This window comes from Rhinoderma darwinii, chromosome 4 (assembly GCF_050947455.1).
Source record: "Rhinoderma darwinii isolate aRhiDar2 chromosome 4, aRhiDar2.hap1, whole genome shotgun sequence".
Taxonomy (NCBI): Eukaryota; Metazoa; Chordata; class Amphibia; order Anura; family Rhinodermatidae; genus Rhinoderma; species Rhinoderma darwinii.
In genome coordinates this window covers 390240353-390257876 of record NC_134690.1, presented here as the reverse complement: position 1 = coordinate 390257876, position 17524 = coordinate 390240353, and the positions used below count along the sequence as shown (strand labels likewise).

Below are 17524 nucleotides of genomic sequence, written 5' to 3'. Positions count from 1 at the left end.
AACGGATAAAAGCTGGCAAGACGTTCTTACACAGGCCACAGAGCTTGACAGTTTAGGCTCTGTTCACATCTGCTTCTTTCCGCCAGGGGATCCGGTATTTTTCATGGCCTGATGTCATTACCCGATCCAATTTAAATTGGAATCCGGCATAGCTGTCGTGGCTCAGTTATGAATGGAAGCCATGGCGCTAATGTGAACAGAGCCTTTAGTGTCTCTGTAGGAATTAAAGGAAACCTGTCAGCAGTTTTGACGACCCCGCCCAACTTCTAACTCCGCTAAATAAGTGACACGGAAACCAGCTTAAATATGCCCGATATGCAGCCGATCCTACCGAGAAGTCAAGTGCCTGCTGGCCAATTCTTAACCAGAGAACCATCCTGAGTCTTCAGCTGTAAAGCCCTCATGAACCCCTCCCCTCTGTTTTTGATTGACGTCTCTTGGTCTCCTGCGTTCTATCCTAGAGACCTCAATCAAGAGGGGAGGGGTTGGGGAAGACTCGGGACACTACCCTGGTTAACCCCTTAGTGACCAGCCCATTTTAGGCCCTAATGACCAAGCTATTTTATTCGTTTTTCTATAGTCGCATTCAAAGAGCTATAACGTTTTTATTTTTTCGTCTACATAGCTGTATGAGGACTTGTTTTTTGCGGGATTAGTTGTACTTTTTAATGGCACCATTTTTGGGTACATATAATTTTTATATTAACTTTTATTAACCCTTTTGGGGGGATTATAAAAAAAAAACTGAAATTCCGCCATTGTTCTATGCGTTTTTAAATTGACGCCGTTCACTGTGCGACGTAAATAACATGTTACCTTTATTCTATGGGTCGGTACGATTACGGCGATACCACATATGTAGAGTTTTTTTTATGTTTTACGACTTTTGCACAATAAAAACACTTTTGAACTAAAATTATTTGTTTTTGCATCGTCGCTTTCCAAGAGCCGTAATTTTTTTATTTTTCCATCAATGTAGTGATTTTTTGGGCTTGTTTTCTGCGGGACAAGACGTAGTTTTGAATGGTACTGTTTTGGGGTGCATGGGACTTATTGATTCATTTTTATTATGACTTTTTTGGGGGGCAATGGGAAAAAATGGCAATTTCGCCATGGTTTTTTTCGTTTTTTTTTTACAGTGTTCACTTTGCGGTTTAAATTACATATTAACTTTATTAATGGAGTCATTACGGTCGCGGCGATACCACATATGTGTACTTTTTTTTTTTTTTTTTTTACACTTTTACTAAATAAAACCACTTTTTATGGAAAAAAATGGTTTTATTTATTTTTTTACTGCACTTTTTATTAATAATCTTTATTTCACTTTGATGACTGATTTTATTAGTCCCACTAGGGGACTTTACTGTGCGATCATCCGATCGCTGCTATAATGCTTTGGTCTACTTCGTATACCAGAGCATTATTGCCTGTCAGTGTAAATCTGACAGGCAATCTGTTAGGACGTGCCTCCGGCGCGTCCTAACAGGAATATGTCCAGGGCAGACCTGGGGGCTTTTATCAAGCCCCCGGCTGCCATGACACCCCATCGGAGACCCGCAATTTAATTCGCGGGCCGCCGATGGGTGACAGAGGGAGCGCACTCCCTCTGTAAACAAAGTTAAATGCCGCGGTCGCTATTGACAGCGGCATTTAACGGGTTAAACGGCCGCGATCGAAGTAAACTTCGATCGCGGGCGTTGGAGCAGGAGCTCAGCTGTCATCAGACAGCAGAGCCCCGGCTCCTGCCTGCACGGGACACCAATGCAGGACTTAGACTAGGCTGACGTGAAAAGGCGTCAGCCTAGCCTAAAGCCCATTAGTGACCGACGTAAAAAGGCGTATTGGTGGTCACTAAGGGGTTAAGGAATGCCCAGCGGACACTTGATGTTTCATTTGCATATGACACGTCAGGGGTATTGTTTCCTCGTCACCGATTTAGTGGTGTTAGCAGTTGGGGAGGGGGGGAAGAACTACAGAATACAAAAGACCGCCCCTGTTTAAAGCTGCTCTGTCACCACATTATAAGTGCCCTATCTCATACATAAGGAGATCGGCGCTATAATGTAGGTGACAGTAATGCTTTTTATTTAAAAAAAACGCTCTATGTTCACCACTTTATTAGCGATTTTAGATTTATGCTAATGAGTTGCTTAATGCCCAAGTGGGCGTGTTTTTACTTCAGACCAAGTGGGCGTTGTACAGAGGAGTGTATGATGCTGACCAATCAGCGTCATGCACTCCTCTCCATTCATTTAGGCAGCGCATAGGGATCCTGCTAGATCACTCTGTGCTGTCTTATACTAACACATTAACAATACTGAAGTGTTTAGACAGTGAATAGACATTCCACGGGATTTCTATTCACAATCCCTGCACTTCTTTACAGTTTCTGTGGTAGTTACAGCAGAAGAAGCGTAATCTCGTTGTAACCTGTCATCTACAGCGTAATCTCGCGAGATTACGCTTTCTCTGCTGTAACTACCACAGAAACTGTAACGAAGTGCAGAGATTGTGAATAGACATCCCGTGGAATGTCTATTCACTGTCTAAACACTTCAGTGAAAATATGGTGGGTGCTATAGAAGCAGCTGAAAAGAAAGGATCAGTATTTTACTCTGACTTTTTTTTTTCTCAAAGAACTCATAGAATCCATTATAATTAGTAGGAGATTTCAGCTCTGAAGCCTGCAGAAACCAGAATGTAGCTGTGGTGTATAATACAGGCTGTAACTTGGGACCAGTACAAGATAAATAAAATATTTCCGAAGTTTTATTTTTATGTTTTATGTTCTTTAACCCCTTACTGCATTGTAATAGCCGTGGCTGACCGTTTTGTACTCGCAGCCCTAGGCGTTAGTAATGCCTCCGTGTCTGTCCACTATTACTGCCTGTTAGGGCATATCTTAGGTATGTGTGATTTTGATGAGATCTGTTGTGATGGATTTGAAGACAGGCTTAGTCCTCAAATGCCTGGTGGTCAGTGTCCTGTAACATTATTGGTCTCCTCGCTACTTTACCCTGAAGGCTAGGACGTGCAGAGCCCCTGAACTGTGAAATACATAATTAAGAATGTTGTAATGTTCTGTCTACATCCCTCCTAATGCCAGCATTCCTGGTAGCTCCCACGGAAACTGGGCAAAGCGCGCCAGCCTGTATCAGATTCCACGGATTCTTGCAGCAGTCGTGCTGGTATTCGTTATCTTTCTTATTTTACGTGTGATTAACTGTAGCATTTATATCATCGATTGCTTTCTGCTGAGTGTCCAGATTATATTAAAGCAGCATATAGTATACATATTGAATTCATCTTAATTTGATCTTGCACTGATCTTGAGTTTAAATCCTATATTACACTCCAGAGCTGCATTCACAATTCTTCAGGCTTCAGAGCTGAAATCTCCTTGTTCATTGATTTGCATCCTGGGAAGTGAAGTCCTTATACCATGCGCTGTACCATAATCTCATGTAGGAAAAACAAACCCTCCCAGAATGCATTGCAGCACATAACATTGCATTGTTGGAGCACGTTTCAGCTTTTAGGGGTGTGTCTGTCAACAAGTTGTTGACTGTTTCCTACAATAACCAGCAGAATTGTGAATACAGCTCTAGAGTATAATATAGACTGTACAAGATATGTAATGTATTTAAAAATGTCTGCTGTCACATTTTTTAATTACATGAGATCACTCAATTTAAAATAATTTTGATATGGGCGCAAATATAATTTTTTATTTTCCCATGCCTATCATTTGATCAGGTTCTATGGTACTGTGCCCACCCTCCAGATGATCCCACTGAGGAATGGAACAAAGCATATTCGAAAGTTTACATAGTTTTCAAGATCTCTGCTAGCTGTCAGTGATTGTAAACAAACTTTCATGACACAGGTGCACAGCTTGTTTTGGTATCAAAACTCTCTTGTATTGAGCCCTGCACCTGTGTCCGCAGCAAAAATCAGGACAGGCTTTAAGCCCCTGGATATAATTAAGAATGTTACCATTCACTGACAGTAAGTAGAGATCTTGGTAATGATGAGAAATCAAAACAGGCCTATTAGTAAGTAAAAGACTTCATGTAAACCACAGGGACACTAAAGGTTGTGCGCAGAAAGCTGAACCAGTTATGAAGTGAAGTCTTTATACCAGGCTCTGTGCTGTGATGTAGGAAACATGGATTCTCCCAGAATGCTGTGCAGCAGGGGATGTGTCTGTCGATAAGCTGTTGACTGGTTCTCCTAGCAACCAGCCGAATTGTGAATGCAGCTCTGGAGTGTAATGCAGGCTGTACGTTAGGACCATTAGATAGGTAATGTGATATATTTACATCTATTACTCATGTTTTACGTGGATTGGTTTTGTATATTACCTGTAATATAGAGTATGTTCGGGTATTTAGGATGTAAACCCTGATCCCGTAGGGGTTATCTGAGTACACTTTATATTCTTCTTTATTCCAGTCTTTTCTACAGTAATTATGTGACATATTTTGACTAGAATATGTTCTGTTCTCAAAATAGAAATCACATGAAAGATTCCGAAGATTCTGTCCTTGTGCTTATAAAAAGCTCCCTGTCTCGTCCAAGGAGAGTAACACACAAGATGTTCCTCTATTCACGGCAATATCTCTGTAATTGTGATCGTCTCTGCACACACGTCCGCCATGACTAGTCGTATAGTGGAAAACCATGTTCTTTGTACAGATTTTGTTCATAGCTGAGATGTTTGGGGAGCGATCACATTGCCACCATAAAACAGAAGATTGACCACGTCATTACTTCCATCACGTACCCCGAATCTTAGTCTTTACTCCTTATTATAGGATAGTAATTGCCCCCTGAGCCCATCCCCACCAGCCATGGTTGTTACATCTTGCATGGATGATGGCCAATTCAGCATAAAACTGCCCTATGCAATTTGGAATAAATGGCGCTGTACGTAAAGTGGATATCCAGTGTTTTCAGTCCGTCACTACCTAATAGATAACGTTTGCCTGTCCTGTTTTCTTCAGTGTTGGCTGCTTGCCATAAGGACATAGCTGTAATCTGCGACATCTTGGCTACATTGCCTATAGGAAAGTCTAAAGTAGTCTGCAGTTTAACTTCTGTCTTATTTGAGGCTTGAAGAGGACCAGTTAGCCCTCCTGTCATGTCTGTTTTAGTAAATAATTGTATTCCTTATGATAGAACAATGCTGGAGCATCAGTTCTTCGAAGTCTGCGTTGTCGTTCCTCTGTTATTCCTCCTAGAAATTTGTGATTAAATTGACAATTGGGTGTTACCAGTTGCGGGGAGGGGGGTGTCCCTACACAGGCTGACATTGTCCGGTCAGTGCTCACAGTCTCAGACAGGGTAGGGACACACTCCTATGAGTAGGAGAATGGCAACACCCAGTTGTCAATTTATTCATACATTTCTAGGAGGAATAACCGGAACGGCACAATGCAGAGTTATAAGAAAAGATTATTCACAATTGTTATTTCATGGAGAATATAAGTATTTACCAAAATAGACTTGTTAGGAGAGGTGACTCTTTAAGCTGTTGCACTGTTCCTCCCCCTTTCTTTATACTGCAACTCTGCTTCTTCGGATCGGCTGCTGTGTAGAAGCACAAGCTGGAGAGTTGATTTCCACTACAGCAAGTATTGAATAATTACAAATGCAGCTTAAAGAAACACTCTGATAAAACTAACACTATTATGACTAGTGCCAGGCCTAAGACGGTGGAGCGTAACATGGATTCAAAAGCACCAAAGAGAGAATCCCTGTGTCACGCTCCACCCCTCAGACTTTTATGTATATTACCAAACTCTTACTTCTAGTCCATCTTTATAGTCTATACAATGTCGCAACCTAAGCCTCCCACATAATGGAACAGCTTTTGTACCATTTCCCCCTTGTCTTAATTGTTTTATTTCCTTCAGCAATCTTCCTGTTTTTTTTTTATTGCCTAAGAAGGGGGTAGCCTGTGTTGCATGAGGAAACCGTGTATTGTATCACAGACAGAACTTGACTGGTGACCACTCCTGTAAACAGAGCTACACGGACTCAAATAGTGGTCACAAAGACAGGAAGTTAAGTGGTTGCCAGGCAACATGAACTCCTGAAGAATACACCTAAGGAAAGCCGCTAGAATCTTGTTGTATGTTTAGGCAAAGTAGCTCCAAAATTGTTGACCTAGGGCTATTTATCCAGCAATCCTGTAAACTGCCTCCATTTGTTGGCGCTTATCTAACCTGTTGCTCCATGTTTTTTCTTCTAGGTACCAGTATTACCTCCAGTTAAGGAAGGACGTGCTTGGTGGACGTTTGCGTTGTACTGTGGATCAGTACATACGACTAGCTGCGCTAGCTGTGCAAGGTAATGTTCCTCCTTGTTAATGGTTTTGGGATCTAGAAGTCCGGTTATTCTGTATTTAGATAAAGACACCGTTGACGGATGCGCTGCGTTATACATAGTGCAGGGCCTGAGGGGCGGGGCATGACAACGGTGTACTTTGAATAACTGTCATGCCCCTCCCCCTTAGGCCATGCTCTAGGAATACCATAGTGTATTAGTTTTGCTTAGAGTTTTTCTTTAATGGAACTGTGTATATTTAGACTTCCTATTCTGTGACAGAATTTGACAGGGCCAATATATTATCCTAAAAAAAATATCACTAAATAAGTCATTTAGTCGCCTTATACTTATAAGTGTTTAAAATACTACTTAGTCGTTCTCTCTTTCAGGGAACGCTGGGTGATCAATATGGCCGCCATTACGTTTCCTAGAAGCGTAACTTGCAGCTCCTGTGGCCCCAATGTAATATCTGTAACAGGGCATCCTTACCTACCATGTGCCAGAGGGGCCATTGGCAGAGGAGCCTTTGGGCCCCCTCAGGCACCAGGGTTTGTTGCGACTGCTACCTCTACACCCCATATAGCGACGTCCCTGCTAGAGTCAAGAATGGCGCATCTGCCAAGTTACGCATTGATACCACTCCTATTACTGCGGCAGAGGACGAATATAGCAAATTGTTCTGTTGTGCTGATCAGGTCGGGAAGCAGCGGTCTAGTTTAATGGGGGTAGCAAAAATATGTTTCCCCTGATTAACGTGTTAAAAAAGCCATTTCTTTTTTAGGTTACAGGTTCTTTTATGTTTTGTGGGTTTAATTGGTTGGATAATTTTGTATATACCGTCTGGGCTGAGGCTTTACATTTGCAAATAGTTTGATGTTTGTGATAATGAATTACGACTTGTTTTGTCTTGCAGCAGAATTTAAGGATTATACTACGTTTGAGACACATGACTTCCTCAGCGAGTACATGCTGTTTCCTGCGGTACGTTTCCATATTGTGTGTATACGCTATTTTTCTGCCACAATTTTATCCTCTAGCGTTTCCTGAGTTCTATAGTTGTATATTTTTTTGGGCGATGAGCTTGGTGCCGGACCAAGTTAATTTCCAGCTAATCCATCATGGGACTCTTTTTGTTGCACGCCAGACTATCAGAATTTCTGGTCCATTGGGTGTCAAATGAAAAGAATTTCCTTGCATTGTCTGTTCTTCAAAAACTTACCTTCAATTTTAAAGAGGTTTTCCCACTATTAGAAGTGATTGCATAAAGCTAGGGTATGCCATCATCAGTGGGGATCTGGCTGCCACGTCCTCCACCAATCCTAACAATAAATGGGGCTGCATCGACTGTTGAGGGGGTTCTCCGCTTTGGACAATCTCTACTTGTTAGAACATTTCCTTGAAAGTAAGTTGATCACGAAGTGTCTCCCTGCTGGGACCTCAATCGATCAGCTGTAATCTGTGGGGGAGACCTGGCAGTAAGGGTTCACTTTCCCTGCAGCACCACCGTAGGGGAAATGAAGTATTACACAATGCCCATTCATATCAATGTGTCTGTGTAATTCAGCACAGGACAAGTCCTCCAGAGCGGGAGACTTTTTTTGTAAATCTCTCCACTTTGGCAAAGAGATGAGGATCCTGACCAGTGGACCCCCCTCTATTATCTCAGGATTCCCTAACAGCTTGTATAAAAATGGGTTTTTCTTAACTGGACAAACCCTTTAAAGGGGTATTCCCATCTAAAGCCATGATGACATAAGAATTTATAGAATGTCCCATGGTTGATCGGCGCAGGTTCCATCTCAAGTTCATTGGAGAGGTGGCTCTCAAATTAATGTCTGTGGGAGTTACAGAAAAGGCTGAGCATGCAGCGCTTGGCTCTTTTGCGCCTCTATGGATATTGCAGTGGGGGGCACTTGGAGGTCTCTAGAATCCTGCTCTACCAGTAGGTGCGGGTTCACACTTTGGGACTCTCACTTGTCAGGTATTCATAGCGTATCCTGTGGATATGTCATAAATGCATAAATGTGAATACCCCTTTAAGCACCTCTGGCTCCTTCGCAGCGCCAATTTAGGCCACTCGCTGTGAATAAAGCCTCAGTCTCTTCATCCAGGTGATCGGTTAAGGGTCCCAGAGGTTGGAGCCCCACAGATCGCTAAGTGATGGCATATCCTAGTGATATGTCACCACTTCTAGTCATGGGAATACCACTTTAGGTAATATAAAGAATAAATGTTTGTTTATAAAATTTTAGCGCATTGGCCGAAAATGCAATTTTTTTCTAGTATTTGCATCCATAAGACCGAGACTGATGTACATAAAACAGAACCTTTAAATGAAAAAATAAAAAATAAAGTAAGAAAAATGCAGAAGAATGCGAAACGTGTTGTAACAATTGGTGAATAATCTGCTCGTGCTTACTAGATCCTGAAACCATTACAGGCAGATAAGGTCAGGTTTATTCAGCTGCCGTATGTGCAATCCAGTCAAGATGTTTATCTCCGGTAAGTTATAGTTCTCATAAACCACGTCAACACCCTGGCGATCCTACTATGGAACATCATTTACAAAGCCGTAACAAACCACCTCTACTCTTTAGGGGGTTAAAGGGAAACTTTGTTAACCGGTTCAGGACCGGGCCATTTTGAGCCTTTAGGACCAGACCTTTTTAGCACGCGTTAGTTAAACGGCCATAACCTGTTTTATTTGTTAGACTAGCGATGTGATTTTTGCGGTTTTTTTTTTGTTTGTTTTTTTTTTAGACAATGTAGGTTTGTTTTTTATCATTTTTATACACATAGAATTTCTAGCCTAAGGCTGGGTTCACACAAGCACATTAACGTCCGTAATGGAAGTCCCGGACCGAACACACTGCAGGGAGCCGGGCTCCTAGCATCATAGTTATGTACGACGCTAGGAATCCCTGCCTCTCTGCAGGACAACTGTCCCGTACTGTAATCATGTTTTCAGTACGGGACAGTAGTTCCACGGAGAGGCAGGGACTCCTAGCGTCGTACATAACTATGATGCTAGGAGCCCGGCTCCCTGCACTGAGTTCGGTCCGGGACTTCCGGCCGAAATACGTCCGTCCATTACGGACGTTAATGTGCTCGTGTGAACCCAGCCTTAAAGTTTTAAAATGATAGTAAAAAATATGCTTTTTTTTTTTTAATTCTCTTTTACATTTTAGCTATATTTTTTTCTGGTAATTTAGACTTTGTATTTGTGAGTCATGGTCTACTGTAAATTTTGATATATTACATGATTATTTTAGGGTAATTGGGTCAGGGTTAGCGTTATGACAATAATTGGCGGGGGGGGGGGGAGTTTTGGGTGGGTATTTCATGTGTATTTATTATAAAATTATTTTTTTTTGCACTTTATTTTATTTTTTTAAGACCTTTGTGGGACTTTTATTTTTATTTTACACCATGTTTTTCCACTGTAAGGGTATGTTCACACTGCTTATTTTCGGGCCGAAAAATCGGGAGCAGAACGCCTCCAAACATCTGCCCATTGATTTCAATGGGAAAACGGTGTTCTGTTCCGACGGGCCGTTTTTTTACGCGGCCGTTTTGATAAACGACCACATTAAAAAACGGCAGCGAAAAAGAAGTGCATATCGCACTATAGAAAAACAGCTCCAAAAACTTCCGGAAAAAACGTGCGAAAATCGCGAGTGGCTTAAAAAACGTCTGAAAACCAGGAGCTGTTTTCCCTTAAAAACAGCTCCGTATTTTCAGACGTTTTTGAGTTTGCGTGTGAACATACCCTAAGGCTGGATTTACACGTACGTGTGCTTTTTGAGTGCGCAAAAAACATGGCGTTTTGCTCGCACAAAAGTTACTTAACAGCTCCTTGTGTCAGCCACGTATGATGCGCGGCTGCGTGATCATTATGACACTGTTTGTATGTTTGTAAACCGAAAAGCACGTGGTGCTTTTCTGTTTTCATTCATACTTTTTACTGCTGTTGTGCGAATCACGCGCGTCACACGGAAGTGCTTTCGTGTGCTGCGCGTGATTTTCACCCACCCATTGACTTCAATGGGTACGTGATGTGCGAACAACGCACAAATATAGGACATGTCGTACGTTTTAAGCAGCGGACACACGCTGCGTGAAACTCACGGACCGTCTGCACGGCTCCATAGACTAACATAGGTCCGTGCGAGGCGCATGAAAATCACGCGCGTTACACGGACGTATTACACGTTCGTCTAAATAAACCCTAACCTTTACGGGGGAAATCAGCCCCCTTATAGTGACTATTGTCACTAATAGGGCTGTGCTGGGTCTAGTAAGACTCAGCAGCAGCCTGCCGCTAATGGCACTCGCCGATCATGTGACCAGTCACATGATCACCGGGACCAATAGAGGCAGCGGCACTGCCACTGCCTCTATTCATTTACACGGCGCTGTGTAGAAGAGATTAGAGAAGATAGAAGCAGGGAAAGCTGATTCTACCTTCTCCTCAGGGTCCCCGGGATTCACTGACTGCCAGGGACCCGGCATTCAGCTGTCCGATCACTCGGACAGCAAGCTAAAACCCGAGACTAAAATAGACTGTGGCGCGGGTTTTAAGGACCCCGACTGCCGGACAAATATACACACCCGGCGGTTGGGAACCAGTTAAAATAAAGTTTACCCCTTAAACGGTATGTACACTTCCATTTTTATGGCTCCAATGCATCTAAAATAAAATCTCAAGCAACTTGGCAAATAGTCTTGATTTTTTTTAAATATGCTACAGTTTTGTTTATACAACTCTTTTATAAAGACCTATGTGTCTCCACGGTTACAGACTACAAATAAGCTTTGTGTAGTCTGCTCTCCGTGCCCCCTCTACCTGCTAATCTACAAACTGTAGAAGAGAAACAGATGGAAGAGAAAGTATTATATGACTGCAGGATCAGACTACACACAGGGTTTGTTTGTAGTCTGTAACCTTGAACACATAGGTCTGCATAAGAGCTGTATACACAAAATGGTAGGAGATTTTTAATCTAGACTAAATTTGCAAAGTTGTTTTAACTTAGATGCATTGGAGCAATAAAATGTTGCTTACAAACTTACATTTTTCCAGCTGGGCTGTTTCCTAATAATGACCCTGCTATGTTGGACTCCTACTTAGCAACAAAGGACTCTGCCCGCCGGAGACAACACAGAATCTCCTCTTCGGTCCAAGGTGCCAGGGGGTACATGGTGGCATATCTGGATTATGCCTATATGTGGTTTTGGTTTTTTTTCCCGTTTTTTGGGCACACAAGTGCCCACATGACAGTCTTAGTGTCGCATTAACTGGATAATTGCACATTAGCAGATTGGCCTTGTAAATGTAATACATTGCAAGATCATTGACCGTGGATTTTTTACATAGTAAAAAAACATTACTGACCAGCACATCATACATGGATGAAAATAAAATAATTGACCCTCTATGCCGTTCATGGGCCCAAAATTCTGGACCATGGTACTTTGCAACCATACTGCTGTATATTCCTAATGTGAGTGCGTCTTCCAGTTGAGGCTGGAGAACTATGATTTTTTTTTTGTCGACCATTGACCATAACAAGTTGATGGCTGATCATTCGACCTCCGAAAAAAACAGAGCAGAGCCAACCGAAGCCCAGCCTGCTGTTTTGTTCTACTGATTGGCAGGGGTCACAGCAGCCAGAACCTTCCCCTCTCCTGATCGGATATTGATGGCATAGCCTAGTGGTGTCTTTAGTGACCTAGGTTCCCCATTGGTAAACTTCACATTCTGTATTAGAGAAGTGCACAAGTTGCAATTCCCTACTTTATCAGAATCCCTACTTTTACAAGCAGGATACAAAAAAAGCAGTCAGGTGCAGGGAATACAAATCCATGTGTCTTCCCTGTCTGCAGACACTGAATGTTTTCCAATAACCTGTGCCTATTTCTTCTTTGACAGCCTGTATTTTATCTACTGATAATAGACATCTTTCCTTGATTTTCTAGTATGGTAACAAAATCTATGCTACGCTGGTGAATTGGTCAGAAAATTTAGTCCTATAGTCTTTATTTTCTTTGATGACCGGTACTTGTACAGTAAAAGGCTGTTAATCCAGCGCCAAATGATCTGGAAGTACTTCTAATCCAGCGTTACATAAAAAAAGCCCCAATGCCAGATTAGCAGGAGTTTTTCTGATCGCACAGGACTCCCTCTACTCTCCAGGAGCGGCATCGCTAAGACATCCTTCCCTCTATCGATGTGCGAACGCATAAAGTATCGCTGTCGGTCTATAGACATCTGAGCACAAAATAATGTGACACCTCGGTACTCTTATGCAGTGCCAGATTATCAGAATTTTTCTGTTCATAAAATGTGACTAAAACATGAAAAAAAAAAAAAAAAATAATCATGTTTTACATTGTCTTAATGTTTTTTTTTTTTTTAAATATCCTTTTTATTGTCAATTTTCACATTTTCTTACAAACATTTCACGTAAAAGTTACATCATGAGTGCGCATGGCATAATTGTCGATCTTCATATGGACCGAAAACATGACTTCCCCCAACCCCGACACGACTTAGGTCATCAATGGGTATCTACTTATCGTCTTAATGTTTTAACGAGAGATTCTGAGATTATTTATTCCAGCAATTAATTTTTTTTTCTATGTGCGCCATAAAAATCACAACCAGTATAAAGTCATGCATTTCCCATAGGCGTTAGGCCTTATTCACACAAACGTGTTATACGTCCGTGATACGCGCGTGATTTTCACGTGCGTCGCACGGACTTATGTTAGTGAATAGGGCCGTTCAGACTGTCAGTGATTTTCACGCAGCGTATGTGCGCTGCGTAAAACTCACGACATGTCCTATACTTGCCCGTGTTTCGCGCATCGCGCACCCATTGAAGTCAATGGGTGCGTGCAAATCGCGCTCGGCACACGGAAGCACTTCCTGGTGCCGCGCGTGATTCGCGCAACAGTAGTAAAAAGAATGAAAAACAGAAAAGCACCTCGTGCTTTTTTGTTTGTAAACATAAAAACAGTGTCATAATGATGTCGGCTGCGCGAAAATCACGCAGCCACGCACCATATGCTGATGACATACGGCCCTTTTGCGAAAGCAAAACGCAGCGCTTTTTGCGCGCGCAAAACGGACACGTCCGTGTGAATAAGGCCTAAAAGTGATTATTTACTTGAAATAAGTCTACATTGTACCACATTGTCACCAAATGGTCACTTGTACTGATCCTGTATTACAGCCTGTATTATAGTCCAGAGCTGTATTCACAATTCTGCTGGTTGTTATTGGAAACAGTCAACAAACCCCTAAAAGTAGTTTTTTTTACAAGAGTGCCTGGTGAAAAAATGACCATCCCTGAATGCAATTTACAAGCTCTGTGCAGGCATCGAGCTTGGAGATTTCTGCTCTGAAGCGTGCACAATTGTGAATGCAGCTCTCTAGCATAAAACAGGCTGTAACTCCGGATCGGTACAACTTCCTAAATACAGTCCATTACTTATTCGACTTCACTTTCTATGTAGATTAATTCTATATGTAAACCATAAATGGACCCTCGCTTCATAGGTTTCTAACACTAGACTTGTACGTATCTGATCCTTTGGTTTGGATACATTACTTTGACTCTTTTTCTGTTGTTTTTTTGGCAAGTTGCATTCTGTATGTCGCAGCTGTACAGACTTGTATCCCTCCTCTTATCTCTGGATACCTTTTCCTGCATACTTGTGTGACAGAAACAAATAATGTGTGCAGGGCCTCAGGGGAAGGACTGGAGAGTTCTGCTGAGCACAATACCCATTGCCCGGGGCCTTGTTTTTCTCTCAAGCCTCCTGTCACACTGTGGTCTTGTGGTGTTGCATTCCTTGTGTGTTTTATTGCTTAATCTGTCAGCCGTACTTGGCAAAACTTCAGAGACCTATTCAAGGCTATTGAATCGGAGGTGTGTTTCTTGGTGGAACAGCCGAGCGAGGCTGCGGTGATGTAGACGTCCTTCAAGTCAAGGTTGACCTGTGTGGGTTCATCAGAATGGACGTCATGGAGCTCCGCATTATTATCTACTATGCATTTAAGACCTGCTTAGCTTGTTTGTCAGTACATTGATGTACAGCGGAAGGAGTTGGCCTTCGTTTATGATCACCATCTGCTTTGCACTAGTTTTCTTTGATGGTCCATACAACATTAGCAAGGACTGTGGGGCACGTGGTATTAGACTCATTATATAGGGCAGAAGGACCTTTTGGGCCCCGTCAGGTTGAAACTTCCGCAACTGCATCTATTCAGGCTAAACGCCATTTTTATTAACACCCCCACATACACAACACCTTCAAAGTGTTGCGATTTACCAAAAATATCTGCTTAGAGAGTCCAATGTTATGAGTTGATCTAATGATGGCATTGAGCGGTGGGGATAGGAAGGTCCTCTATGTCTTCGAAGGGCCAAGGCAAAATGCAGTAGGATTTTTGAGCCAGTGGAGGCCAATCTGAGAGCTAAGTGGCCCAGCAATAAGAACATTCATAAATGATAACCCATATATTTAGGTGCCAGTTACAAAAATTTCAGTTGCTTTGGCTACCTGGCTCCTGGGGTTCATGAAGTTCTGCACAAGGAGATTTTTTTTGCAAGGGAAAGGTGGTGCTTCTTGGTCAAGTCATTTTAGGACCACGGCTGTCTTTTTGAAGATGGCTCATAGTTCCAGCAGTATATATTTTTAGTGGGTATTGGATGAATAAAATCTGAATACCTTATGGATATATTTCCCAAAAATTCATCCTCCATCTGTCCAGGATTGGGACTGTGCTTGAAAGGGTTGTATGAAATTTGAAAAAGAAGTCTCCCCTTTTTTTTCCCCCCCAGAAACTGCACCACTCTTGTCAATCGGACTGTGACTGGAATTGCAGCTCAGCCTCATTCAAGTGAATAGAGACTGCAATACCAGACACAGCCCATGGTCGCGCTGTTTCTAGAAAAAAAAAACCTAAAAGTCTTTACATAAAACATCAATGTGTAATATTACAATGATCAGTTTGGATTATGGTCTGTGGTTTTGTTTTATTAAAGGGCTGGACCCAAGACAAAGCTCTGATGGAAGATTTACTTCACAAAGTGGCATTGGAACATAAAGCTCTCAGGTGAGATTGCAAGCTTCTAATTTTATCCTCTTTGCCCACTTGGGTTTGGAATCCATGGAACTTTTCATATAGATCCTTAAAGGGGAACTCCGATTTTGAATAATATCTTTATAGGAATCCACATTTTAATTAACACTTAATGCTGAGAGACGTTTCAATAACTTTTATTTATATTGTCCAGTCTTGAGCTGCAGCGTTTTATACTCCAGTTACATCCAAAGCGAAATAAAAAAATGTGTCTGGTCTACTTTTACTATTGTTGGTGCGTACATGAGAGCTTAGCTGGCCATACACATTAGATATTTGCTGGTGGATTTTTTTTAAAATTTAAATAAATTCAAAATTCTGTGATTCATTACTTAATTTATGTTTATTTAAAAAAATAAAAAAAAAATATAGATATACAGAGATTTAAATACCCTGTATAGTCCTAGAGTAAAAATATAGCATTTTGTTTGTGTTCAGCCACCACTAGAGGGAGCTTACTGCATATTGTTTATACATTAATCTCAATGATAAGACAGTATGCATTAAGCTCCCCCTAGTGGTGGCTGACGGAATTTTATCTTATACTAGAGATTTTTATACAGGGGGTTTGGAGCTGAAAACTTTATGGACGTTTACTATAAAAAAGGGTTTTCCCCATCTCGGACATTAAGGATAAGCCATAAGTGTCTGATGGAGACCTGCACCTTCCTCTATTATAGGGCCCCCTGACCCGTCTGACCTTGTGTCACTGGACTCCGGCCAATGGCTGACGAGATGGCGGGGTTTTTCAGAAAGAGCCAAGTGCGGTTTGCCATGTTGTTCCCGGAACTCCCGTAGAAGAGAATGGGAGTTACGGAAACCGCGAGCTACACTTTTTCAAGAACTCGGAAGCTACTGAAACCGCGTACCTCGCCGTGCTGTGCTATTTTACTTGCGTAACTTCCATTCTCTTCTGGGAGTCACGGACACAGTGTAGCAAAACACAATTGGCCGGAGCCTAGCGACGGGGATCAGTGGGCTCAATTCTAGATATAGGGACAGATCCCAGAGATGGAACCCGCATCTATTGAACATTTATGGCATATCCTGGGAATATGCCATAAATGTCTGAGGTGGGAATACCTCTTTAAACACCAGTTTACATCTACTTAAAACCTTCATACACCTTTTAAGAAATTCAACCCATAGTTTTTGAGCTGGTTCTGATAAAACGTCTTCTAGTTTATGCTAATCAAAAATTGGGTACAGAATTCCCTTATTGTCTTTAAGCTCTGATCTCATGTCTCCTAATAACCCCCTGCCTGTTTGGTATCTGTGCAGAACATGCTGTATTGTGGTGCATTATGGGCAATGATGTCTGTACATCAAGATTTGATGTAAATAAAATTCCCAGAATGCAATGCAGGAAAGTATTGTATTATATGAGCCCAATTAGGCTGTCGGGTTCCCTTCGGTACATCATTAAAGGACGAATAAATGGAAGACATCCTGTTGCTCAAGATTAGTACAAGATAAATAGAGCAAAGCATTTGCCAAATTTCTCCACAATATATGCAGATTATATAAACAGTAGATATAAATGGTAAAATTATTTTTAAAGGGGAACCTACCCTTTAAAGTAATTGCACAAACGTGACATCATCTAATTACCATGTCAGATATTTAGGGAATTTCCCTCTGTTCTGTTGCGCCTTGTGAACGGAGCTAACGAGAGCCGATCGACGTGCTGTATCATGGATCGGCTCTCGTTTTTCCGGCCAGGAATCGGGGCGTTTAAAACCAAGTAGACAGATCTATAGTTGTAACCACTTCATACATTAAAGTTCCTTGTCCGCCTTTTTAAGAACCTCCTATTGTTGTGACGCAGAAGAATATAATAATGTCGCCCTAATAAAATGGTTGATGGCTTTTTGTCCTATTGCTGTGTGTGAATCGACTGACATTGTTCTTGTTTACAACACATTTTAGTGGTATGCCTCCGGAAGAAGCTGAAATTCTCTATATTAAAGGAGTGGAACATTTGGACGGATATGGGCAGGAGTGTTTCCATGTAAAGGTATTGAATTAATGTGG

At 41.8% G+C, this 17524-nt stretch overlaps 1 protein-coding gene across 2 annotated transcripts in view; it reads left to right on the top strand.

The window, feature by feature from the left end:
• Window positions 1–17524, top strand: part of PTPN14 (protein tyrosine phosphatase non-receptor type 14) — an 87517-nt gene that overhangs the window by 45562 nt on the left and 24431 nt on the right. Inside the window, exons 4-7 of one of the 2 annotated variants that reach the window (XM_075863330.1) lie at window positions 6260–6357; window positions 7253–7317; window positions 15393–15463; window positions 17420–17507. In XM_075863330.1, the coding sequence (XP_075719445.1) occupies window positions 6260–6357; window positions 7253–7317; window positions 15393–15463; window positions 17420–17507 (322 nt within the window). Of the gene's footprint in view, window positions 1–6259; window positions 6358–7249; window positions 7318–15392; window positions 15464–17419; window positions 17508–17524 lie in introns of both variants that reach the window. The other variant, XM_075863329.1, reaches the window with a different exon arrangement.